Here is a 27276-nt window from a genome sequence, read left to right on the forward strand (position 1 = left end):
AGAGGTCAAGTGACTTATTCATAACTAGTATATGGCAGAGGTAGCAATTGGTCCAAGTCTTCCTGGGAGGCTGACTCCCTCTCCCCTATGCCATGCCACATACGCTATTATCTCATTCTTTAAAATTTATATTTTTATATGTTTTATAATATATATGTGTGCATATTTATACACAAATAAATATACACATATAAAAGCTGTGCTCAAATTCTTTTTTTTTAAACTGACAGAATACCTTATCAAATTTGAAAACCACCAGATCCTTTAATTCCATCTGCTTTCTTTTTTGGTAAGGCCATCAGGGTTAAGTGACTTGCCCACGATCACACAGCTGGTAAGGGTCAAGTGGCCTGGTCTGAGGCCAAATTTGAACTCAGGTCCTCCTGACTTCAGGGCCAGTGCTCTATCCACTGAGCCACCTAGCTGCCCCGATCTGCTTTCTTTTCAAGGAATTCTTTCCTTCAGTTTTAATAACCCTTAAAAACCTAGAACTTAAAGGCAGCTACATGAAACTTATCTCCTTAAAACTTCTATAAATTGATTTATCTTTTACTTATGACGTGTACTCATATCTAGATTACTTATTTCTGCTTCTCGTTCAATTTGCATGCCAAAGGTCCTGACGACTTCTGGATTTCACAACAGAAAAGCACTGAACTTTCTGACCTAGTTGAAGAACCATTTTTTCTCTTAATGGAATATGCTCAGTTTTCCAGGAAAAGCAATTTTGGGATGCAGGCTGATTCTCTTTGACTTTCAGTATATAACATTTTACTATCTTTTTTCAATTTTTGTCATTATTGAGTAGTCTTGCACAATGGGAATGGGTGTTTCTTTTTTGGTTATGTGAAATGCTTCCTCTTGGTTACTTGCAAAATTCTCCTTGACAAGGAACTCCGAAACTTGGTGACTATATTTCTTAAGGAGTGAACTTTAGAGATTGTCTTCGTTGGTATTTTATAATTCTATAAATTTTCACTCTGCACTCTGTTTCCAATACTTCTAGACAATTTTCCAGAATATAGTAGTCCATGTACCTGGAATATGGTGTTCACACCATTGGCTTTTTTCTTTTTTCTAGGAAACCAGTAACTCTCAGATTATCTTGCTGGTCTCAGTTCTGTAGCTCTATTGCTTTGGTTTGGAGAGAACTGAAATCTCTCAGTGTTGTCTTTTTAAAAAGCTCTGATATCTGTTTCCCTACTTATATATTTTTTCATCCTCATTGAGTCACTCTGCTCCTCAGAAATTTTCTACTCCATCCCTACTCTCCATCTAATCAATTCTTATGTTCTGATTCACTTTTTCCATCAGGTAACTTATTTCCAATTTTATAGACTCTAAATGCTCTGGAAGATCTTGTGATGTGTCCATTACCTTTTCTAGGGGTGTAGTTCTTATTACAGTCACTGTTCTTTCCTTCTGGAGAAGAGGCAACAGGGTACAGCAGAAAAAGCACTAGATCAGGAGTCAGCTCTTAATATCCTTGGGCCTAGTTTCTTCATTTGCAAAATTAGAGTGTTTAATTTATTGGCCTTACAGCTCAAACCCCAAGACTCTTGTTTTCTTTTACCTGGTAGAATTGTATTGGGATCTGGGGTTTGTTTGTTTGTTTTTTGGCTTCCTCATTTCATTGTTCTGTTATTTTTCCTTCGAAGGTTTTCTCCTTCGTTCTTGTTGTTCTTTTCTTCTGCTCTTTCTCCTTATTCTATTTTATTTTTCTCATTTATCATTATTTTAAGGTGTTTAGGGGAGCTGGGTTTAGTAATGATCACTCATTTCCCGCTCTTCCTGGAACTCCTAGAAGAATTTCAGCAGGCCTTGAGTAATAAAGTACATTCCAGGCATGACTAATGACCTGAAGAAACGTACCAAGGGAGTTCAGAGACCAGAAAGTTGTTCGGTTTGTCTGGAATGCACAGTTCATAAGGAGAAGTAACAAGAACTATAGCTGGAAAGGCAGGCTTGGAGCCAGCTTGTAGAAGGCTTTAAATGTCAGGCTAAGAAGTTAGTAGTTTATCTTTTAGCTTAAGGGGATTCTAGAAGGTTTTCAAATAGAGTAGAAACATAAAACAGAAGAGTGGGGAAGGGACTTGAGAGATCATTTATCCAACTCCTTCATTGTGTAACTGTAGCAGTAGCATGGTCAGTTATGTAACAGGAGGCTTATTGTGTCAGCAGTGTTATGGCAGAGAGGATAAGCAGTAGGAGAGAATGACTTAATTCATTAATTTATTGTTATGTCTTTACAACTCTCCTGCTCCCCAATACTCTGGTTACCAGTCATAAGTGGTGCAGCACCAGGACTCAGGAACGCAGAACTAGGCAACAGAGCCACTTCTGGTCCACGTGCTTGAGTCATCTTCACACTACAACTCCCAGGGTGCGTTTTGGCAACGTCACCGGTTCGGGACACGCCTGCGTCTTAGCCTTCTTTAAGTCCACTGCTCGTCTGGAGGAGTGGATGCTCCCCTCTTTACCCGCCCTTGACTACAAGACCCGACGTTCCTATGGTCGCCACTACGCCTGCGCTTCACACTCCCACGTGCCTCGCCCCACCTCCGCGGGACCTACAAATCCTCGAGAGCGGCGTGCGCCTGCGCTCTCCTAAGTCCGCTGCTTCCCTCCCCTCTCCTCCCCAACCAGCTGGAGCTTCTGGGACTGGGGCGGCTCGTCGCGTGGCCTACGGCGGCCGGCAGGGGGCAGAGGTTGGCAGTTAGCGGCCGTTGGCCGAAGGGGCGGGGAAGGCGGGGCCGGGCCGGGCCGGGCCGTGAGGTGCCGGAGCCGCGGGGCGGCCGGGCTCTTGCTGGCAGTGGCGGAGGTTGAGGCCGAGGAGATGGGGGACCGAGGTGGCGCGAGCGGCTCTCGGCGCCGGAGGACGGGCTCGCGGACGGCAAGCGGGGGTAGCGGTGGTGGCGGGACCTCGGGGACCCAGACCGAGGAGGAGCTACGGGCAGCGGCGGGAGCGGGAGCAGACGCCGGCGGCGGGGGGGACACCCCGACCACAGCCCCAGCTTTTACCCGGACACCCTCTGAGGAAGGAGACGGAGAGGGCGCGGGCCCCCCAGACTTGAGGTAGTGGGCTCTAATCCTGGACCCCTGTAACCCCTGAGTGACCCTTCCCGGCTCGACCACCGACTCCCAACCCCCCCCCCGACTTCCTTACCCTCCCACTGCCAACCTCCAGCCCCCAATTTTCTCGCGGCGGCTGCTTCCCCAGCCCCCTCCCCTCCCGGTCTTTTTCTGTCCCGACCCTTCCTTCCCTGCTGTGACTGCCCGGATTCCTCACTCTTTCCCCTCCCCCAAACTCTTAGGTCTGATCTTTTACCTCAGGCCGTGTATGAGACTCTGAGAAGGAAGGGAGCCCCTTTCTCTCATTCATGCGTTTGTTTAAAACCAAAAACCAAAACCCCACACTGATGCCCACTGTGTGCAAGGCTCTGTACTCGGCATTGACAAAGCAAAATGAAATAGGATACAGTCCCTATTATCAAGGCGTTTATAAACTGATTGAAGAGGGCGGGTCCAGAAAAAGGGATAAGTAATGAACTCCTATAATTTATACGAGTTAGCTATGGTAACACCCTATGAATGGTGGAGTTCCTCCTCAAAATAGCGTGAATGAGCCCATGGGGGGGAAGTATTCTTTGTAGGAAAAAGTTCTATGAGGATTCAGAGGATCCTCAACTTGTAGTTGGGAATTCAGGGAGAGCTCCGTGGAGGGAGTGGCTTTCAAGCCAGGCCTTGAAGGATGGCTAGAATTTTGATAGGCCGAGGTAGGGGGCACTGAAGGAGGCATTAACAAAAGTATGGGAATGGGCCATGGTGGGAAATTAACTCTGGCTAAAACAGAGGGTGCATATGTGTAAGGGGATAGTAAGAAGTCTGGGAGTCTAGATTGCAGCCAGATCTTGCTTACTATGTGCTAGGCACTTTAAGTGCTAAGGAATTTGGCTTTTATTCTTTAGGAGATAGAAGATTTTTGAGCAAGAAAGTAATGTGATCAGAACCATAGAAGCCATAAAGACAAATCAACCAGCGCATGTGGGATAGATTGGGCAGGAGAGGCTAAACGGAAGAGAAACTGGTTACCAAGCTATTCCTCATAGCTAACCTTCAATTCCTTCTGCTCCTTCTACCTAAGGGCATGTCCTCCTGAGCCCATGTCCTCAGCCTCAACCTCTGTACTAAACCAGGAAGCCCTTGGTCCCAGAGCTGTCTGTACAACAGGGAGGGGAAGAGAGTGGCACACTTGTAATCTCAAGGACAGCTCTTGGGTCCTTTATCTCTTTATGTACCACATGGAAAAGGAGATCTCCTACATCTACTCATCAAGGTGTCTACCCTAATTCAAGCCCTCCTCACTTCCCATCAGAACTCCTACTTCTCATTCTATGAGGAAGAATTTTTCATACCATTAAGTCAGCAAACTGTCAAGAACTTATTATGTGCAGAGTCTTTATGTTCAGTTTTGTTGCTTCAGGGTGACCTAAAATGTAACATGAAACAAAATACTATCTTGTATGAGTAGTATGAACACAGTGCTAAGAGAGATTAAAGTAGAGAAAGGTCACTTCTAATTAGGATGATTAAGGGAGAGATAGCATTACTGAGTGCATGCTCCGTGGGTAGGAAGCCCTGGAATGTATATCCAACATTGGCTGAGAAATTTGCTTTGGAGAAAGAAGAGATTCCCTTTTCCCCTCATCCTATTTCACTACATTAGGTGCAGTTGCCATCTTGCTTAGAGGCAAGGGAATGGATGAAATGGTATCTGAAGGATCCTGCCAGATTGGGGACTCTATGTGTATCACCATCCTTCCCACCTCTTCATCTGTGCCCTGTTACTATCCTTCCCTGTCACCATTTGTCTTTTCAATCTTTTTGCCTACTCCTAACCATCCTTCCCAACAGCAGCATAGTGGAGGGAGCACTGAACTAGGAGTCTAAATATCTGGGTTTGAGCCCCAGCTCTGTCACTAACTAGTTATGTTAACTTCAGGAAAATTATTTTTAACAGCTCTGGATTTCAGTTTCCCAGGCTATAAAATGAGGATGATGGTACTTGTGCTGTCAGCTTATTTCACATGGTCATTTTAAGGATTAAATGAGATGATACTCATTTGTAAACAGTTAAGTGGTATTTAATGTGTTTTTATTATCTCTGTAATCTTCTCTTCCCTATTTCCCCCCAATCATTGCCTACCCTATTACTGCTTTCCTCCTTTGCCTAGAATAGACCTTCCCTTATCACTGAGCTCTCCCTGTCTTTTCTCATCATCACCCCTTCCTTACCTTCTACCCTTCACTTGGCCCCATGACCTGTGGAGAACATTTTCTTTAGTGCTTTCCCAATATTTCCTGCTCAGCTTGGGCAGGGCAAACAGTTCTGGTTTGGGGTGTAAGCTCAGTTCCTCCTACCCCTGTTGCAAGGTGAGGCTGTGGATCAGGAATCTAGTAGGGACTGATGTTCATCTTCTGAATCACATTCTTTATTCCCTCTCCTCAGCTTCCTTATTCCCCATGAAAGCACTGAGTTATGAGCTGGGATCAGAGGGATGTTTTTTCAAATATCAGAAGGTTCATCTTGGAGGGAAAAGGGACTGGATTGAATCTGCTTGACTCCAGAGGGCAGAAATAATAACATTAGAGGTTTGGGGGTGGGGGAGAAGGGCAGATTTTAGCTTGTTATGTGGGAGACCTTCCTAAAGAATTGGAGCTGTCCAACAATAGAGTAGGAAATTAGTTTCCTTGGAAAGTATTAAGTTTCGTCTAGGTGGTGAAGGCTCCTTAGGGATATTATTGAGGAAATTCTTGCTCAGATAGGGTTGGAAGGGACCATTCGGTCATCTAGTCCAACTTTGATATTCTTTGGTTCTAGAAGTGAAGGCATAGGCAGGGAAAGGGTTTGGTGTTTGGGGACATGGATTTCAGGCTTCTGAGAGGGTACAGGGCCTGGTGTTTCTGAAGCTAGCCAGGCACAGAACTAGGATACTAATGACCTGGGTGTGCCTTCTCCCCCCCCCCATTTTAACTGACTAAGGCAAAGGGAAGGTAACCCTTTGGGGAATATGACTAGTAGGGCTCCAGTCCAGTGATTGGGAAAGCTGATGTGTGGCTTTCCCAAGATAGAGGTGGGGGTAGGGAGAGTTTGAGGAGAATGGGCATTTCTAGTTTAGAGCATCTTGGGCTTTTGAGTGAAAGGGGAATCTGATACTTTATCTCTTCTGGCCTCTTTCTTTCTTGACCAACTCTAAAGCTTCTGTGGGAGCAGGTTCTTTCTTAATGAGGAAATCACGCCAAATAGTCTCTCCCCAGGAGACAATAGAACATATGTCTAGGGTTAACTTGTCAGCTCTTTTCATTGTTGTTGTTTTCTTCATAGAGGAGTTAGTTGCTCCCTAGCAAAGGCATTTATTTAAGGATGGTGGAGGATAGCTCCTATATCGGTCTTCCCTTTCATAGCCAAAGTTCTAGAGAGGTTCATTTACAATTGTTATCTCCATTTTCTCACCTCTTACTTCTCAGCCCTTAAAGCCTCATTCAGGTTTCTGACTCCACCAATGGCCTGAAACTGCTCTTTCCAAGGTTACCAGCCATTTCTTACCTGCTAAATCCTATGACCTTTTCAAAGCCTTTATTTTATAGAACATTTGGATAGAAAGAGGAAATAGTTGAGGAATTCAAGAAACAAATCACAAGGCTGACACAGAAGCACAGTATAATAGTGATTGGGGACTTCACTTACCCAGATTTTTGCTGGGGTTCTCTACCTAACAATTTTGTGACCTGCCTTAATGATAATTTCATCCTTTAAAAGGTGGAAGAACCAACAACAGGAAGTTCTCTTCTGCTTTTGGTTCTCCCTAGTAGGGAGGAATGGTTGCAGGGTGAAAATGATATAAATCTTGGGGGGAGGTAACCAGTATCCCTGGAAGAGTATGAAGTTCAGCACAGTCTGATGTGAATCCTAGATTTTAGAAAGCAGATTTTACAGGTGAGACAGGTAAGGATCTCATGGAGGATCCTGCAGGGGAAGCCAGCTGAGAAATTTAATCCTATTTTGTAATTGGTAACACAGCCCAGGAAGTATCTCAGCAATAAAATTCTGAAGACACAAAGGGAAGCAATTTTGATGGAGGAAAAATGGGATTTGTGTGACGAGATTGATGTGAATACACAGGGAATTCACCAGGTGATTTGGAGTTTAAATGGAAGATGGAAGTAAGGGCAGGAATCAAGAGAACACGGAAGGGTGGTACAGTACTAAAAGAAATGGCAGGAAGGCTAAAAAGGCTGCCAAGGAAAGCTAAGGCTACGAAAGGGCTTTATTGGGGTTCTTTTGGAGATGTGTTGGGGGAGAGAGAAGTGCTTGTTTATGCAGAAAAGGAGGAATATTAGTGATGACTGAGAGAAGGCAGAGCTGCTCAGAGCAGAAGCAGAGATTGCTTCTGTTTTCTCTGGCCAGGAGAGTGACCTTTGTTCACTCTTTGCACAGAGCAAGAATGGATGACAGGGAGCTGATACCCAAGATAAGAAAGAAGAGTGTAAGAAAGAACCTGTACTGTGAGTATTAAAGGCACCTGGCCCAGATAAGCTACGTGGCAGCCTTGATTATTGAACCGCTGTCTTATTGAGCCAGTGTTGATGATACTTGAAAGTACATAAACATGACAGGTACCTGATAAGACTTGAGAAGGGCAATGTTCTGATTTTCAGAAAGGAAAAACAGTCTACAAATGAGAGCCTAGTGCTCTTGACTTTAGGAATCTGCTCTAGGATTTCCCACAAATTAGAGACGGCGGGGGAACATCTAGAACAGGAAGCTGAGATCCTAAAAAGCACATCTTGCCAGCCTAATCTTACTTCCTTTTTTGTCAGTTATTCATTAAAATAGTAGATCTGTGGGATGCTATAGTTATAGTTTACCTAGATTTTAATTTTAGCGAAGCATTTGATCCAGTTTCTCATACTAACCTAGTGGAAAAGTTGGAGAGATGTGGGTGAGATGACATGCCCCCCCCCACCTAATTATATTGTCAGTTCTGCTACCATGACATCTCTCCCAACCGACATTTATGTCATTTCTGCTACAACCAGGTCCTCATCATTTCTTGCCAGGATGGAACACCCTCCTAACTGGTTTCTCCATCCAAGTCTCTCTAATCTGTCCTCCACATAACTGCTAAAGGGCTATTTTTAAAGGGTATATGTGACTATATCACTCTCCTACTCAAGAAACTCTAGTTCCAGGGACTCTTAATGTGGAATCCATAAACTTTTTTTAAATTAATCATTATATTTGAATATAATTATGTTTTATGCATTTAAAATACTGTTTTGAGAAGAGGTCCATAGGATTTGCTATACCGCCAAAGAGGTTAATAGCATAAAAAGGTTACGACCCCTGCTCTAGTGGTTCCCTTATGCTTTTATGATCAAATATAGACTCTCCTGCTTGGTACTTAAAGTCCTTCATGATTTGACCCTAACCTACCTTTCCAGTCCACGTTACTACCCATCACTGTTATTTGCTTCAGACAAACTGGCTTCTTTGTTGTTGCCCTACGTGCATGATATTGTGTCTAACGCTTCCATGCTTTTGTCTGGAATTCTTTTCTTTCTAATTTCTGCCACTAGGAACCCCTGGATGCCCTTTAAGGCTTACCTCAAGTGCCGACTTAGTTCCTCAATTGTTAGTACGCTTCCCACCCTGAAATCACATTATATTTATTTTGTACACAGGGCATCCCCAAAGACTTAATGCACTTTTAAGTCATAGCTTAAAACTGCACTGAGATTTTTTGGGACATTCTGTTATATTTTTTATTTACTTACCTGTGAATGTGTATCTTCCCATAGAAAGTAAGCTCCTTGAAGAAAGGAGCTGTCTCACTTACTTTGCATTATCCAGGTACTTGAATGAATGAATGAAGGAAGGAAGGATGCATTTAATAAATGTTTACTATGTGCAAAACACTGCTAAACCCTAGGGGTAAAAATAGAAAAGTAAGACAGTCCCTGCTCTCAAGAACACATTGTAATGGGGGAGACAACACACAGACTTAATAAACGCTTGCTTGATTGAATTGGTTAAATTACCACATTCAAAAAGTAATATCATTAATGGTTTTACCAGTTTGGCAGGAGGTTTCCAGTGGAGTGTGTCAAGGATCTGTGTTTGCATCTATGCTTTTTTGTTTATGAGATGCAGATGATACAGAGGTGAGCAGAGTAGTTACCATGTTGCATAACAGAGATACAAAACACATAGCTAAATTTAAACAGATGAAACTTACTAGAGACATATATGTAAAGTCCTAGGCTCAAAAATTATAAGAAGCATATTCTACAACAATTTGTCTGAAAAAGATTATGGGGTTTTAGTGGATTACAAGATCAATAAGAGTTAAGTGTAATTGACAGCCAAAAAAGTTAGTGTGACCTTGGGATACATTAAGAAATCTGCTTTTTAAGAACTCAGATTTCCCCATTCTGAAATACAGTGTTCAGTTCTGGGTACCACATTTTAGAAAAGATACTGCTAAGCTACGGAGAGTCCAGAGAAGGCAACCAGGATGGTGAAGGGCTTTGAGTCTGTGCCATATGAGGATCAGTTAAAAAAACTGGAGATGTCTAACCTGGAGAAGAGAAGACTTGGGGGGCGAGTAGGGGTGATAGCTATCTTTAGTTGAAGGGCTATCATGTGGAGGAAGCAGAACCAGCAGCAATGGTTCAGATTTGCAAAGAGGCAAATTTGGACTTAATATCAGGAAAAACTTCCTAATAGAGCTATCCGGACAGTGGAATGGGCTGTCTTAGAATTTAGTGAGCTCCCTCACTGGATGCCTCCAAGTAAAGTCTGGATGACTACTTGGATTTGTTGTAGAGGAGATTCCTCTTTAGTTATGGGTTGGATTAGATGACTGCTGAGGTCCCTTCCAACTCTAAAATGCTCTGATTCTGGAATATTCTTTCGTAGCTTTTTATGTGATTAACTACCACCTAGTCCTGACAGTCTTTCCCTACCTTGGATTCTGTGGTATTGCTCTCTCTTGGTTTCCCTACTGCAGTTTTTTCTCAGTCTTTTTGCTAAATCTTCTTTCTTCTGTCCCTAAATGTGGGTATTCCCAAGAATCTGTCCTAGACCTTCTTCTCCTATAGTCTTTTCTTTATGATCTCTTTACCTTCCATAAGTTTAATTTTTTGCTCTGTGTAGACAACTTCCAAGTCTATGTATTTAGCCTTAATCTCTTTCCTGAATTTCAGTTCCTTATTACCAGCTACCAGCTGGACATCTCCACCTTGATGTTCCATAGGCATCTCAAAATCAACATGTCTGAAAGGCAACTAATTTTATTTTCTCCTAATCCCATCCCTCTTCCAAACTTCCCTTTTTCTGTTGAAGATACTGCCATCTTTCCAGTCATTCAAGTTTACAACTTTGGAGGCATACTTCCTTCTCTCCCACCCCCATAACATGTCTTAAATTAATCTTCTTTTCTGTACTCAAATAGGCTCTACCATAGTTTGAAACCCTTATCACTTGCCCGGACTCGTAAAAGCCTTGCAGTTTGATCTCCCTACTTCTAGTTTTCCCCTCTTTAATCCATCTTTCCCAGAGTTGTAAAATTGGTATTCCTAAAATACTTGTCTGACCACATTACATTTTTATATAAACATCTTCAGTGGCTCTCATCTTTGAAATAAAATGCAAAGTTTGGCATTTAAGGTGTTCCGCTTTCCATAGTCTAGCTCTCACCTACTTTTCTAGTCTTATTTCATATTATTTCCCTTCATACCCTCCCTTTTCCAATCAAAATGACTACTAACTTTTCTCTGCATACAATAGTCCATCCTTTGGCTCCTTGCCTTTGCATAGGTGGCCTCCCTTGGATTCCTTTCCTACCTGTCTCTCTTGGAATCCCTAACTTCCTTCAGGACATAGCTCAGGTGCCACTCTGTACAGGAGGAATTTTCTGATTTCCCCAAGTGTTAGAGTTTTTTTCCTTCTCAAAATTACTTTACATTTTGTATAGATTTTTATGTATACTTATCTGTGGGTATGTTGTTTCCTTCCAATAGAGTGTAAGCTTCTAGGGGGTAGCAACTTTATTTTTGTCTTTGTGTCTCCAGAGCGTAACATAGGGCCTGTAGATACTTAATAAATGTGTTGTATTGAGTTGAATTGAATTTTGGAGTGGAGGTTAAAAGACCACTTGACAAGGGAAGGTTGTAGGGACGATATATGTTCAGGTTTAGGTGTACTAGATTATTGGTATTAAACTCAAATAAAAATAGATCCGTGCTGGCACCTATTGACTTGGAAAACTGTGAGATAATGCTGTATTATTGTGTTTTTATTTATTTTACTAAACATTTCTCAATTACATTTAAGTCTGGTTAGGGTAGCAGTCCTAGCCATGAATTTCGCATCTCTGTACTAGATGAGCTCTGAGGTCCCTTCCATGTTTTGGCTGAGGTATCTCCATAAAGGAGAAACAAAGTCTTAGAGGTTGGTTAGAATTTTAATGGACCGAGATATGGTGGGAGAGTATTGCAGTGATAAGTGAGCAAATGCCTGGAAGTGGCAAATGCAGGATATCTAAGGATTACTAGTAATTCAGGTTGGCTTTTGGAGAGACCATAGACTGGGAGAGTTGAAGCCAGAGGAGTGGTTGAGAGGAGAGACTCTTTGAGATAAGAGAAGACTAAACTTTGGGAAAAGAGAGAAGGGAATCAACATTGACATAGTGTCTGCTATGTGCCAGGCAGAGTTTAAGTGCTTTACAAATATTTGAGCTTCATCAAAAATCATTTGATCTTCACAATAACCCTAAGGCAAACAGAGGTGGAATGATTTGCCCGGGGTCACACAGCTGAGAAGTATCTGAGGATGGATTTGAACTCAGGTCTTTCTGACTCGCAGGCTCTATGCTCTGTTTACTGTGCCACCTAGCTGCCTGTTATTTAGAGGAAGTAAGTAGGAAGGGAAGGCAAGAGTAGTCAAAAAGGGAGGAAGAAGAACTAAGAGACTGCCATACTTTGGAATAAGAAGTTTCCAGAAGGGAAGAATTGTTCAGTAGCATCCAATATTATAGAGAAGATGAAGACTTTATAAAAAGCTTTGAGAGTTGGCATTACTGACTTTGAAGAGCAGTTTTTCTCTGTAGTTGGCCAGGAGTCATGTTGCTAGGGTTTGAAAAGTAAGTGTCTTGTTTTATATTACAATGAAGTTTCTAACAATTCTTGATTCATTCCCACCTATAATCTAATTGTGAAGAAAAGAGAAAGAGGCCTAGGGGTGTATGTGTGTGTGTGTGTGTGTGTGTGTGTGTGTGTGTGTGTGTGTGTGTGTGTGTGTGTGTGTGTGGCGGGGTGGGGGTGGGGGGTGTGATGGGGGTGGAGATTCAGTTTTACAGGACATGGTCTTCTTACCTCCTTTGGCTGGGGGATTAGGCAAGATTTCTGGCAGGCTGTGAGGGCCTGTGGCACTTTGGCCTCCATCAACCACGGAGCTACATACTATGGATGCCCAATAAAGAGGGTGTGGTTAGAATTAGGGCCTATGCTGTGTGACTTTGTGATGGTCTTATCAGGGGTAAAAAAAGGTCAGTTGTCTATTGTCCCCACTCTGGCTAACAAGTACTTGAATAACCCCTTCTGTCTTTTCTACCCCAGCCCAGCTCCCTGGTCCTGCAGCCTGGCCCCAGAAAATTGAACTTTTGTGAATGGCTCATTGGAGTGTTTCAGCTCAGTTTCTCAGATGTGTTAGTTTCTTCATTAGCTCTGGGAAACGGTAACTTTCCCCTTGGGCTATCTGGCCAATGTCTGTTAGGCCTCCCCATCTCAGTAAAGGCTTGGGGTGTTTATTTCCTTTGCATCAACTGCCTATTTTGAGCTGGAAGTCAGGCTTAGAGACATACAAATTTTGTTGGCTAGATTAGAGGAGTAGGTGAAAGTCTAGCCTCCTCTTAGGGCCTCCTAACCAATTTCTGAGTTCTGAAGTTTTTTTTCTGCTCTGCTCACTTGGAAGATCAGATGAGATAATATTTGTAAAGCACTTAGCACAGTGCCTAGCACATAGTAGGTACTATATAAATGCTTATTCCCCTTCCCCTTCCCCCTTTTCCTTCTCCCCTGTCTATATTCAAGGATTGCTTTACGTTTCTGTCTGAGAAGCTTTAGGGTTTTTGCCTGAGTCAGGTTGGAACAGTAGGAGGCATACCTTGGCATGTTCCTTCATCTTCTCTTTTCCTTTCTGTCCTCAACTTAATATTGCTTAAGAACCCAATGCAGGCACAGGGTGGATATGGGTAGTCTATTCTGTAAGTATTTTTTCTCACTGAGCTTTGATCTGGAGGAAAAAGACATAGCCTGAAGAGCCTGCCTTTGCTCTGGCTAGTGAATTAAAGAGAGACTGGGATTTCAAGCGCTAGCTTAAAACTAGCTTCCCAGCGGTGGAACTTGGTTCTGTGCTGGTCCCCAGTCCCCTAGGTTTTCTTGAGGAGCCCTTGTTCTGGAACTGGTTTGCTTCCTGTTCTAAGGGTTGTTAGGTTCCCTTTGGAGCTAAATGATGAAAGAATATGTTACTGAAGAGATCAGTATCCTTTGTAGAGCTTCTGCAGGCTGAGAAAAAGAGAACCTTCCCAATGAGAGTGGCAGATGTAGGAGTAGGTAGTCCTTGGAGTCTTTTTTGGCCAGGAAGCAGAAAGGACCTAAATATTTTTTTAGCCTCTGTACCCCTCAAGTATGACCCACCCCGGAGTCAGGGCTTGGGGCTGTGGTTATAGAGAAACTTCTCTTTGTCCTGGCTACCCTGCAGGGTGAGTATACTGAAAGTGAACGGATGGGATAGCTGGGCTAACCTGGAGGCATGAAGAAAAGCTGAATTGGGGACATTGACTGAAAATGGTGGGCTGGCCTACCTGTCTGTCTAGGTCAGGCCTATATTTGAATAGGTTAAGAAACTAGACCTATATTAAAAACTCAGGTAAGGAAATCCCTCTTCAAAAGCAGGTCATTATCTTCTTTGTAGTTTAGGGGAATCCCCAGGTTTTCTCAGGTTCCACTGGTACAATAATGAGAACAGTCAGGGATGTTCAGTAAAGAGAACAATGAGGGATGCTCACAGGCAAGTGTACAGTGATCTAACCCAGGAGGGAAGAGACGTGACTTCCTAGCTACTGATGTCAGGTCCTTGGGGCCCATTTGTGTCGAAGCCTTATGTTAGTTGATTATCAGGTAGCAGATACTGGCAAAAGTAGTAACTTGTCTTCCTCACTGCAGTCCCTCTCCTTCACTATGTCCCAGTGACATATTAAGGGGAAGTCTGGATGGTGGCCAGGGCCTCTCCCCACTCTGAGTGGCCAGGGGCCATGAGACCCTACAAGGCAGATGCCAAGTTTGCAAGACCTTCTGCTTGAGGCCTGGCAGTTACCTATCTTACTAATTCTCTGTTTTTCCATCTGCAAAATGGGGTTACTAATTCTTCTTCACCCTAACATCAGAGCCACCAAAATGACCCTTTGGAGAAGAAAGTTGGAATGACAGGGTGTGGTAATGGTGATAAAATAACATTTGGCAAAGGATATGAACAAACAATGCTTAAAAGAAAAATTGGGCCCCCCTCCCCGCCCCCTCCCCTTACCGCCTTCTCCAACTCTTCACCCTTCCCTTTTTCTCCCCTTCCATCCCTTCCCCTCCCCCTCCCCTTCCCCTCCCTTCCCCCTTCCTTTCCCCTCCCTTCCTCCATCCCCATCCTTTCTCCTTCTTCCCTTACCCGGCCTAGACGATGCCGTGGTGGAGATGACCCAGGAGGCCACGGAGCCCGCTGAGGTGGACATCACGGGTCTGTGTCAGGACGTGTTCTCCAAAATGGCCACGTACCTAACCGGCGAGCTGACAGCCACCAGTGAAGACTATAAACTTCTGGAAAATATGAAGAAACTGACTAGCTTGAAGTATCTAGAAATGAAAGATATTGCAGTAAACATAAGTAGAAACCTAAAGGACTTAAACCAGAGATCTGCAGCACTTCAGCCTTATCTGGATCAGATCACTTTAATTGAGGAGCAAGTAGCAGCTCTTGAGCAGGCAGCTTACGCGTTGGATGCATATTCAAAGAAACTAGAAGCAAAGTACAAAAAGTTAGAGAGGTGATGAAACAATTCATTAGCACAAAGACTTTACAAGAATGTTTCCTAAGAGCTGAAATAAGTGGGATGGAACTTATCGCTATACTTCAGTTTCTGAAAGGAAGCGGTGCTGCTGATCCAAGGAGAATCCCAGCCCTTACCTCTAGTTGGATGTGTAACTTTGACCACCCCTTGATGTTTCCTAAACCTGTAGCCCCTGGAACCTTATCTTATCGTGTGCTTCATTGTGTGCCCTGGACCAAGGCTCAGAAATCAGGATCAACCCCATCGGGAGCAGACACAAAGGAGAGGCTCTCGTCTCCCTGCCTCCTCCCTTCTTCCCTCTCCCCTAGGCCACCCCATTCATAACCTGTTTCGTCAACTTAAATAATAAATGCTGACTTATGACCAAAAAAAACCAAGAAAAATTGCAAAGTATTCCCAATCACATGAAAGAATGCTCCAAATCATTAATAATAAGAGAAATGCAAATCAAAACAACCCTGAAGTTTCACCTCACACTCTGCAAATTAAGAAGATGACAGAAAATGGCAATAATGTTGGAGGCTGAGGTTGTGCTATGATAGGCACACTATTGTTGGTAGAGTTGTGAAATGGTACAACCATTTTTAAAAAAAATTTATTTATTTTGATTTATCAAAAATCACTTCCATATGCTTTTGAGTTGAAAATTTTTCTCCCCATTCCTCCCCCCTACCCTCCCCAAGACAGTGCACAATCTGATATAGGCTTTACATTTACATACCCATGAAACATATTTTCACATTAGTGAAGTTGTAAGTAAAAATTAAAACCAATAGGAGGAACCATCAGAAAGATGAAACAAAACTCAACAGAAGGTAAAAATAAGTGATCGCGATTCGACTTCCATAATTCTTTCTTTGGATGTGGACAGCATTTTCCGTCCTGAGGCCTCTGGAGATGTCTTAGATCCTTGTAATGCTGAGAAGGGTTCAGTTTAACATTCTTAGTCATTGCATAACGTGGCTGTTATTGTGTACAAAGTCCTCCTGGTTCTGCTCACTTCACTCAGCATCAGACCATATAAGTCTTTCCAGGTTTTTCTGAAATCATCCTGTTCATCATTTCTTATAGCACAATAGTATTCCATTACATTCATATACCACAACTTGCTCAGCCATTTCCCAATTGATGGGCATTCCCTCAATTTCCAATTCTTTGCCACAACAAAAAGAGCTGCTATGAATATTTTTGTATGTGTGGGTCCTTTTCCCATTTGTATGATCTCTTTGGGATATAGCCCTAGAAGTGCTATTGCTGGATCAAAGGGTATGCACATTTTTGTAGCCCTTTGGGCATAGTTCCAAATTGCTCTCCAAAATGGCTGGATCATTTCACAACTCCACCAACAATGTATTAGTGTTCCAGTTTTCCCACATCTTCTCCAACATTTATCATTTTCCTGTTTTGTCGTGTTGGCCAATCTGATAGGTGTGATGTGGTACCTCAGAGTTGTTTTGATTTACATTTCTCTAATCAATAACAATTTAGAGCATTTTTTCATATGACAATAGATGGCTTTAATTTCTTCATCTGAGAACTGTCTGTTCATATCCTTTGACCATTCATCAATTGGGGAATGGCTTGTATTCTTATAAATTTGTGTTAATTCTCTATATATTTGAGAGATGAAGCCTTTATCAGAGACGCTGGTTGTAAAAATTCTTTCCCAGTTTTCTAGCTTCCTTCTAATCTTAGTTGCATTGGCTTTGTTTGTGCAAAAACTTTTCAATTTAATGTAATCAAAATTATCCATTTTGCTTTTCATAATGTTCTATATTGGTCCAACCATTTTGAAAAGCAGTTTGGGCTATGTAAATAAAGTAACTAAAATGTCCACTCTTTGAACCAGAGACTCTAATACAAGGCTTATACCCCAAGGAAGCCATTGATAAGAAGAAAGTCCCCATATACACCAAAATATTTGTAACAGCACTTTTTTTTTTGTGGTAGCAAAGAATTAGAAACTAAGTAGACGCTCATCAACTGGAGAATGACTAAACAATTTGTGGTACATGAATGTAATGGAATATTACTATGCTATATGAAATGATGAATGTGATGAAACAGAGAAGTATGGAAAGATCTACGTGAACTGATGCAGAGTATAGGTAGAGCCAAGAAAACCATAAAAAAATACACAGTGACTACAGCAATGTAAACGGAAGGAACAACCACTCTCAAAATAAAGCAAAAGTGAATGTAGCAAAATTATAAAAATCAAGCATGACTCAAATGAAGAAATGTGAGAGGACACTTCCAAACTACTCTTTGAGGACATGGGAGATTCACAGGGGTTGCACATTGCATTTTTTTTTTAACTTTTTCAATGCATTGATTGGTTGTGCTGGATTTTTTTTCCTTTCTCTTTTTCCTTTGTCTTTAAAAAATTTTGTCGTATGGTATGGCTGTCAGGTAAGAAGGGTATTCAGGAAAATGATGATGTTAAAAACCAAAGTACATCAACAAAAAATTGTAAAATAAAATAAAGAAGTCTCATTTGGACAAGTAGAAAAGTAACTGTAACAAGAAAATGGAAAGGCCTCCTTCCCTCTCTCACTGTGGTAAGATTATGAGTGGATAAAGGCTTTAAGAATTGTCTTTCTCTTCCTGTGGGCAACTATGCACATTGATACACTGTTGGAGGAGCTGTGAATTGGACGTGGTGTTCTAGAAAGTAATTTGGAACTATGCACAAAAATTTAATAAACTGTGCATATCCTTTGACCTCTAGGCCTAAGATCAAAGAGAGGAAAATGACTCATATGTACAAAAATTTAGCAGCTTTTTTTTTGTGGCAGCAAAGATCAGGAAACTTAAGGAAGTGCCTATCACTTGTGTATGTTTGTGGGGGGGAACGGTTGAACCAGTTGTGGCATAAGAATGTAATAGAATACTATTTTCCTTTAAGAAATGATGAAGGGAATTGTTTTAGAGAAACCTGAGAAGACTTGTATGAACTGATACAGAGTGAAGTGAGCAGAACTAGGAGAGCAATTTATGTGATGACAATGACATATAGACAAATGACTTTGAAAGACTTTAAAACTCTAAGCAATTCACAATGGCCAACCGTGATTTCAGAGGATTGATGATAAAGCATGCTACCCATCTCCTGAGAGAGAGGTGATGGATTCAGGATATAGGATAAGATATATAATTTTTAGACATGGAAGATGGACAATGTGGGAATTTGTTTTGCTTAACCATGGTTATTTGTTATGAGGGTTGGGATGTTGTTTGTTTTTTTCAACGGGGAGTAGGTGGGAGGGAGAGAAAATAAAATTAATTAGGGGAAAAAAACTGTTCCCTCTTAATCTCATTATGATGCTTCCTCTCTCTGCTTCTGTTAACTTTTTGTTGATGTTATATGTATGTATTGCAAGAGACAGGTTTGTGAAGAAATGATAATTTTTCACAAGGGCCAGTAGTAACTTTCCTATTTTCTGTTCAGAAAACCAAAAGGTGAAAACCAGGCTTCCTCTCTCCTAGGGAAATTGTAGTGCCAAATGAGCTTTCAGAACATTTGGGGTTCTCCCTATAGGGAAATAGGGACCTGGAGTCAATTGACACCCTTAGGTGAAAAACCAAACTGTTTTGCATCCTTGCAGGACTTAAGGCAACCTCATACAATGTAAAAGGTTACTTTTACATTGTACTCTGATTACTCACCCTGGACTCTGGTTGTTCCTTTGTTTTTGGGCCCCTCAAATACTGAAGGTGGTCGCTTTGTTCCGTCTTCATTTGTATAGGACTTACTTAGGGCATTGTTGTGTTTTCACTCTAGTTCCTTTCTACAGCCTGAACTCACTAAAGTGCAAGTTGAGAAGTGTTGAGATGAGTGGCCTGTACATTCCACCACTGTGTAAAGACTGTGTTCAACATTCATTTTTGCAACATTTTGAGTTCCAGATTTCTGTACCTTCCTCCCTCCTCCCCATCCCAAGACAGCATGCAATATGATACAGGTTATCATGTACAGTCACATTAATCATGTTGTAAAAGAAGAATCAGAACAATTACCCTTTGATCCAGCCACTATACACAGTGAGGGCTCAGATGCTGAGAGTGACCTGACTGACTCTCCAAACCTTGCCACCCTTTCCCATGATACTTTAAAAAAATTTTTATTTACTTATTTATTTATAGTTTTCAACATTCACTTTTATAAGATTTTGAGTTCTAAATTTCCCCCTTCCTCAAGATGGCATGCCATTTAGGGTGCTGATATAGGCTACACATATACAATCATATTAAACATATTTCCACATGAGTCATGTTGTGAAAGAATCAGAACAAAATGGAAAAACCATGAGGAAGAAAAAAAGAAGAAAATATCATGCTTCGATCTGCATTCGAACTCCATAGTTCTTTCTTTAGATGTGAACAGCATTTTCCATCCCATGATACTTTCACAAGTTTGAGAGAACTCATTTTGGACTAGGGTATAGGACTTTTACTTAGGTCTAGTTCCCTGCTTTTACTACACATGTTGCTGACTTTTCACTAAAATGCCTTGTTTCCTATTGCTCCCTTTCCTACCCCTACTCCCCCACCCGCCCCCAAACCACCAGGTGCCACCGGTTGCAGGAATCTTTGTTCAGCTCAGCTAGTGGATTCAGCAACTACCGAGGTATCCTGAACTGGTGTGTGGTGATGCTGGTAAGTGGCCCACAGGTTTGTAGACTTTGATTTTCCCTGCCAAGTCGCAATGGTTGAATGAATTTGTTCTTGAAATCTTCAATGTCTTGCCCTTCCTTCCAGCTGCTTAGTCCACATATGAGCATGCCATCTTTGCTTCTTTGCTCTGTTCTCCTTCCCCAGCTACGTAGTGGGGTAATGGAAGATAGTGAACTTGTCTCTCCAGGTGGACTTTGTGGTCAGCAGGTAGAGGTTTGGGTCCTATACCTTTTTTAGGCCAGGCTTGGAGTCATGTAGTCATTAGGAAAGTGGGATGTAGACAGTGATTCTGAGCTCCATCTACTTTCAGAGCTTTGGAGGGAGAAAGAGGAATGAAGAAATAGCCCCCATCCTCAAGGAGTTCCCATCTGATGGAGTGTAAGTAAAATACAAATAGGACATTAGATAGACAGACCAAAAAGAGAATTTGTCAGCTGTGACCTAAGCTATGTATAGAAGTGCTGAGGTTCACTAGAAAAATTGGAGAAGTTAATCTAAATCTTTGTTGGAAGAGATATATTGAGGCTAAAAGGAGGACAGAGGTGGCTTTCTCATCTTGGCCTGTGTTACTTCCTTTGTGCTGGAGTCTGCTATTCTGAATATCCACTTCCACACTTCCCTGGCTCAGGTGACCCACAGGTCTGTTTATTGGAATGTGCTCACAATAGACAGCAGTCTCACTTATGGGGCTGAGTGCTTGATGGGACACCTCCCTTTCTGCTTCTGTAGGGGAAGCTGTGGGCTAGGGGATGGCTTTGGGAGGAGCTGGATAGGAGAGCTTACTGACTACACGCATACCTATAAATAGCTTGCTACAGCCCAGAAAAACTGTCCCTGTTGGCAGGGGCTCAGGCTAGAGCTCTCTCTTGGCCATCCTGATGATGAAGCCAAGTAAAGCTGGTCCCAGCCTTCCCTTGTCTCAGTCTGAAATAGAATAGGAAGGATCTTTCCCATTCTTGTTCTGCCCTAGGTAGTGCAGGTTAACCCGAAGGCAGCTTATGATGTTTTCAAAGCCTAACACAGTGAGTGAATGATGGGTGCTCAGGGAATGGAAGGCTGATGCTGAGCTTGGGTTGAGAGAAGACTAGGTCAAGGTTCTCTGAGTGTCCTGGCAGGAGTTACATCTCCATCTCTTTTTTCCAAAGCAGTTTGGGACTTCTGGCTTGGTCCTTGGCAGGCCTCCTAGTAGTCTGAGAAGGGGCTATTTTTGCCTGACTCTGAGTGGCACTGGGTAAAAGAAATAGCATTCAAGGCTGGGTTAGGATAAAGTAGCTGAGCCTCTAAGGACTGTCTCACCTAAATTATGTATTTCTCTTTCACACCTCACTTTGTATCTTCTGTTCTCCATAGTCCTTATCCGTAGGATTGCTTTGACTGCGTAGGCAGTAAGTATACAACCTCCCTACCCTTTGGGGGTAAGGGAGACTTGGCTTTGGGGCCTGTTGGCAGGAAGGTGGTTGCAGCCTGTGAACTGGGGTCTGGCTATCCTAGTCCTAGTTGTCATTTTAAAAAAAAACAAAAAACTTTTATTAAATGTTTGATTATAGGTGACTTATGCCCTGAAGTCCTGTGTGGAGATGGGGACAGAGCAACCAGTTAATGAATTACTGCTTTGCAGGTTAGAGGTCATGCTGCTCCCCAGCTCTGGGCTATTCCTTGGGCAGGCCTGGGATGGGAGGGATGGGTGGGGCATATTAATCAGGACGAGGAGCTCCAGGGCCTAGGCTGGACCTGACTGTAGGCTCTCTCACTTAGGCTCATCTGTGCTTTCATCAACGCCTGCACAGATTTATCAGCCTTGAATGCCAGCAACTTCTCTTCCCAGATCCAAAGTCTCAATTAGAGAGACTTATTTTTTTATCTGCTGATGAATTGGGAGCTGACTTTTCCTGCTCTGGCACAGGGCAAAAGAAGGGACTATGGTCCTTCTACTCCATTGTGCTTAGTTTTTTGAGGAGCCCTGGTTTCCTCCAAGTACATCTTGGGCCGTGATGAAAGGTTGCAAGGCCACTAGTTTATCATGTACACAGAGATGTGAAAGGAAGACCCAGGGTTTTCTCCTAACTGTCTGGAATTGGTGTGGGGAAGTGGAGTGACACTTTGGAAGGGGGAATACCCTGGGCATCATTTGCCTTTTGATTTTTTTTTTTTTGGCAATTGGGGTTAAGTGACTTGCCCAGGGTCACACAGCTAGTAAGTGTCAAGTGTTTGGTCTGAGGCCGGATTTGAACTCATGTCCTCCTGACTTCAGGGCCGGTGCTCTATCCACTGAGCCACCTAGCTGCCTCCTTTTGTTTTCTTTATTCCACATTATTGACAATAACTTGGTGGTGATCCTTTTTTTTTTTTTGATGAAAGGCCCCTTCCTTTTTTTGTGCCTATTATGCTTGATTTTGTATAGATGTAAGATGAAATTCTGGAAAATGTCTCTCGGGGGGCTTTGAGCACTGAGTCATCTAAAGCTCATTGAGGAAGAGGGAGGGCTGGGAACCTGGGGTAGGAAAGATGTGGGTGTTCTTAGCTCCTGTAGGAGGACTGAAAATTAGAGTAAGGTAATGAGAAATTCCAGAAGAGCTTGAACCGGGAAAGAAAACTTCATTATGTTCGAACCTGGAAGATATGGGCATGTCTGAGGTGGCTCCAAGACAAGTGGCCCCACCTGAGGTAGTAGCTGAACTTCACCTAGATCCTGTGCAACAACCCTAGCAGGTGGCTAGTGGCTGTGCCCCAGGCACATGACTCAAGACTCAGAAAAGAGTCAGTGGTGAAATAGCAGAAGTTTAGGCCTGTGTGATGTTGGGCAAATCATTTTATTTTTCTACCACTGTTTCCTCATCTGTCAAATAAGCACATTGGATTGGATTAGTGCCTTTTCAATTATGAATATTCCATTTTAATGTCAAATTTCAGAGACCTCCAATCATGGTAGTTGTTGACTGGTCATGGACCCCTTGCAGTAAATGCAAGTAAAAGGACCTTCTAGTTGACCACCTCATGATTCCTAAGGGCTTTTCTAGTCCTTATAGCCTAAAATTTGAGATTCCTCCAAAATATTCCAGTGGAGATGTCCAGCAAACAGTTGATGAGGGACTAAAGTTGAAAAAAGGAATTAGGGCTCAATATATTGATTTGGGAGTTATTTGCATAGGGATGATAACAGAGAATAGGGAGAGAGAGAAAAGAGGAGAGGGGAGAGAGAAAGAGATAAAGGAGAGGGAGAAAGGTAGAAGGGAGAGAGAGAGAGAGAAGAGAGAAGGTGTATTAGATGTATGATCTTGAAGCATAGGAGATTCTGTGATTGTTCAAAATGGTCATACTACTGGAGTGATTGAATATAAAAGGCCAATTAAGCATTTGTTAAACATTCCTTTGAGCATTACAGAGTTTGCTTTAGTTCCCGGTTTCAAAAAGTTTGATTTTTAGTATGAAGAAAAGACAAATGGAATTCAGTAGAGTGTGATAAGCAAAGGCAAGTAGTCCAAAGTGCTGTAGTGTGGGTTGGGCCATGCAGGAGGAGAGTACTTCTAATGATATTTAATTTAATGTTTGTAAACTCCTTGAGATCAGCACCTATGTTATTGACAAGAGCTGAAATTTATATAGTACTTTAAGTGATTTATATGTTATCTAATTTGAGCCGCTTAAAGACTCTGTAGAGCACTGAAAGTAGTTTTCCTGTTTTACGGATGAAGAAATTGGGGCTCAGACAAGTAAAGTAACTTGTCACACAGCTAATCAGTGTCTAAGGCAGGATTCAAATCCAGGTCTTTCTTACTCTAAATTTCTCAGAATTTCTTGTTTCACTATATCATACTACTAAAGGTGTGCATTGTAGATACTTAGTAAGAGTTCATTGAATTGAATTTAGGCTAGGAGATCAGGAAATGCTTCATAGGAAGAGGTATTTGAATTGGACTTTTAAAAGTTTCATCATTACTCATATTTATGATGTTTCCAAAGCCGATCACTTATAGATTGATAGGTCAGTACTTCAGGGGAACAGATCTAGGTAGGAAAGGTGAATTAAGTAACCGAGTGTGAACTCTGTCCTTACTGTTTAAGGAGAGGACTCAGTTGGCTGTCCAAAAGTGTAGAAATGACTGTATCCAGACTGTTCCTTTGGTGGTCAGGCCTAGGCCTCCCAGAGACAGTGTGAAACAGCCCACCCAGAAGTTGGAAAGCCAAATAAGCCCAGCTTTTTTTCCCCTCACAAATGGGCAGGCAGATAGGGCTTCTCGATCCAGTCTGTCAGGCAACTGTCAACCAGCTGTTCTCCCTCTTCATCACAGTGGCCTGCCTGAAGCCATTTCTGGGAGCATAGCCATGTGCCTCCTGCCTTTAGAGGTCTCTGACCTCTTCATGGTCTGGAGCTCTAAGGGCTTTCCTTTGCTCCTTGAATTGTCAGACAGTGGACCTCTCATTAGCAGATATAGCCCTGACTGGAAGAGAATTGAACAGTAAATTCAATTCAACAAACCTTTATGTACAAAGCACACTACAAGGTGCTGGGGATATAAGCGTAAAAACAAAAGCCTTTGCTCTCCAGGACCTTATGTTCTATTCTAAGAGAAATGTGGAATGTACACAGATAAGGATTAGACCAGGCAGGGAGGGATGAAGAAATCTAGCAATGCCTCAGGAACATTTGAGGAGAGAGAGGGAGTAGGGGTTGGTTGGGGGTAGGCAGGATGAAGCTAGGGAAATAAAAAATGAATATAAGAAAGAGGTGACATTCAGGCTCCACTCTGACGGAAGATAAAAGATTGTCAAGAAACAGTCACTTCCAAAGAAGAGCTGGTTCTCTGGCCTCTGGGATCTGCCTCTTGTGTGTTTATAGGCCATATCTTTCCTTCAAGGTCTGTGCTAGGAAGAGGAGCAAGGTTAGTCTGGCTGAGCCCTGCTTAGGAGAGGGAACAGACCTGGGCCAGGACCCTTCTTTCCCTAAGAATCCTTTGCACTCGCTGAGGCCTGGCCCAGTGGCAGGCACAAATGTTAGACGTTAATGTTGGGGAGGCGAGAATCATAGGAAAATCAGTTAGTCAGGACTCGGCCCGCTCCCTTCCCGCCCTGGCAGGCGGCCCGGCTAGAGCAGTGGTGGGGCCTGCTGGAGCCAGCCCCAGCATGTGGACCTCGGTACGGCGGCCATGAAAGCCGGCACCATGAGGATCCGCAGCAAAGGCCATCACTCGGAGAGATGAAGAATTTCTCAGCAAAGGTATGTTACCTAATTTCAAATGAAAAGGAAGCAAAATATGCTCAGACATTGGGATGTATTTCTCCTGTCCCAAGTCCAGAATCAACATATACGGGAGGAAATACTTCACCTCATCCTAGCTGTGATGGAAGTTCATTCAAGACTCCATATCCAGTATGTATGAGCAGAGGCAAAGTATTAGTTGAAAAGGCTATCAAGGAACATGAATTCATCCCTTCAAATAGTATCCTGTCAAATGCTTTATCCTGGGGAGTGAAACTTCTTCATATTGATGATATTAAATACTATATCGAACAAAAGAAAGAAGAATTGTATCTGATCAAGAAATCAAGCACATCACTAAGAGAGGTGGGAAAACGAGTAGGTATTCAGAAAACAAAAACCATCACAGACCATTTTACCTTCAGCTGTCCAATATACCTCTTATAAACTATTCATTCTGCTTCTAAACCCTGCAGTCCTTTCGATTTGGATAAAACGTCTAGTCTGCAGAAACAAACACAAGCTAAACAAAGGAACAGAGCAGGCTGCAAAGCTGATGAAGGGCGCAGCCCCGCCTCCGAGAGAGCAGGAAGAAGGGCTGCTGCGAGTGCTGCTCCCAGAGATAGGAGGCGCTACAGGCCCATCTTCTAAGTGAGCAGCACAGCAACTTGGCACAAAGTACTCAGTATCGAGCTGTTGATGATATCCTATCCAAGTTGGTGTATGACTTTGTGGAATACAGAAGCGATATATCCAACACAGTAAAATGCAGTACTGGATCTTTTGCCCTTGTCACTGGAAGTACTTGTAAAAGGAATGAACCTGAAAAACAAGGGGAATTGCACTGTGTTTCCTTGAATGACTCTCGGGGAAATACTACCAAACAGGTGATAAAACAGGATTTCCAATATCAGGAAAGCAAGGATCCTTCCCTGAAGGTTGCCTTCAGTTCAGAGCCCATAGATTTATTTGCTTCATGTAGTCCATGTCCTTACAACTCAACAAGCAAACTCGGAGAACATTTGGACTGTGGAAAATCTTATATAGTAAATCCAGTGAACAAGGACATGAAGCTGGATCTGGTACAGCTATCGCTGAATAAAGATATGCAGGGATATACTCCTGAAGTTTCTGACCCTAAAGGAACTATGAATGAAAAAGACTTAGAAGAACTAAAAACAGAATGCTGCCCATATATCCTAGAGACATTTATGTGCGTTTCTGATTTTGACAAAACAGACAAAAATGTGTCTCAGCTAAAACGAAAGTCAGTATGATTTTTCCAGATACCTGGCAGAAGAAAAAAGGCACTAGTTCCCCACATGGTACTGGTTCTAGTCTTAGAGTCATTAGCAATTCACCAGAACAACCTGCTGGTTAAGCCAAGATACTATCCCATAGTCATCCTGGTGAAGAACCCAAAGCATCGGATGTTGAAAGTACAGACAGTTTGCCTTCAGGGAAGCTGCATCGAAAAGTAAAAATAGTATTAGGAAGAAACAAAAAAAGAAGTCAGAAGAAGGTTGAATTACATTTAAAGAATAAAACAGAATTTCCTGCAGCAAAAGAAGAAGACAGTGTGTGTAGTTCACCAATACAGTCTTTAGTGGAATTATTTCAGACCAGTGAAGACAGTTCTGAGTTTCTGGGTTTTAAAGGCTATTCTGAATACCACAATTCACATGACACATTAGAGGTTTGGGAGGAAGAAAATGAGAATAGTTTGTTGTCCATGTTTTTCTCTTCTCCTTCTTCAACCTCCACATTTACTGGGTTTTAGAAGAGTTTTTTGTTTTTGTTTTTAATTTGTATTTTTCACAAATGGCAAGGATTGTATTCCTGAAAATATTTTTATATGTATGTAAAAATTCTTGTTTTATTATTTGTGTCATCTGTACATTTTAATAACAAAATGTGAATATTAAGAATAAAGATGATTATTAGTATTTTCTTAAGAATTAAGTACTTTTATGTAAGTAAAGGCAGCTGAAGTTAAGGTGTCTGCTACCTCGCATATTGTGTACATAATTTCTAAATAAAACTGTTTCTGAATGAGCAGTTAAATAGAACTTGTACTGCAAGAAAAATGATTTGCACTGAAGAAGGCAATTTTGAGTAACTATGGAATTCATCTAAAAACTGAACGTCTCAAATCTGGGTGTTACAATTAAATCTATTTAAATATCAGATCTAGGACAATATGCATACCACTGAAAACTG

At 42.2% G+C, this 27276-nt stretch overlaps 1 protein-coding gene and 2 pseudogenes across 2 annotated transcripts in view; all 3 read left to right on the plus strand.

Annotated features, from left to right (window-relative positions):
* The first annotated feature begins 2752 nt into the window (after positions 1-2752).
* Positions 2753-27276, plus strand: part of DGAT1 (diacylglycerol O-acyltransferase 1) — a 36029-nt gene continuing 11505 nt past the window's right edge. The window contains exons 1-2 of the mRNA XM_020995165.2: positions 2753-3075; positions 19754-19841. Of these exons, the coding sequence (XP_020850824.1) occupies positions 2837-3075; positions 19754-19841 (327 nt within the window). The 5' untranslated portion in view covers positions 2753-2836. The remainder of the gene's footprint in view (positions 3076-19753; positions 19842-27276) is intronic.
* On the plus strand, positions 2985-19015 carry LOC110214326 (biogenesis of lysosome-related organelles complex 1 subunit 2 pseudogene; annotated as a pseudogene). Its single transcript, XR_013486370.1, has 2 exons — positions 2985-3075; positions 14792-19015. The product of XR_013486370.1 is annotated as a biogenesis of lysosome-related organelles complex 1 subunit 2 pseudogene (transcript).
* Positions 24538-27111, plus strand: LOC110214324 (protein DBF4 homolog A pseudogene; annotated as a pseudogene).

Source organism: Phascolarctos cinereus, unplaced genomic scaffold, assembly GCF_003287225.1.
Source record: "Phascolarctos cinereus isolate Bilbo 61053 unplaced genomic scaffold, phaCin_HiC Scaffold_4;HRSCAF=312, whole genome shotgun sequence".
Lineage (NCBI taxonomy): Eukaryota > Metazoa > Chordata > Mammalia > Diprotodontia > Phascolarctidae > Phascolarctos > Phascolarctos cinereus.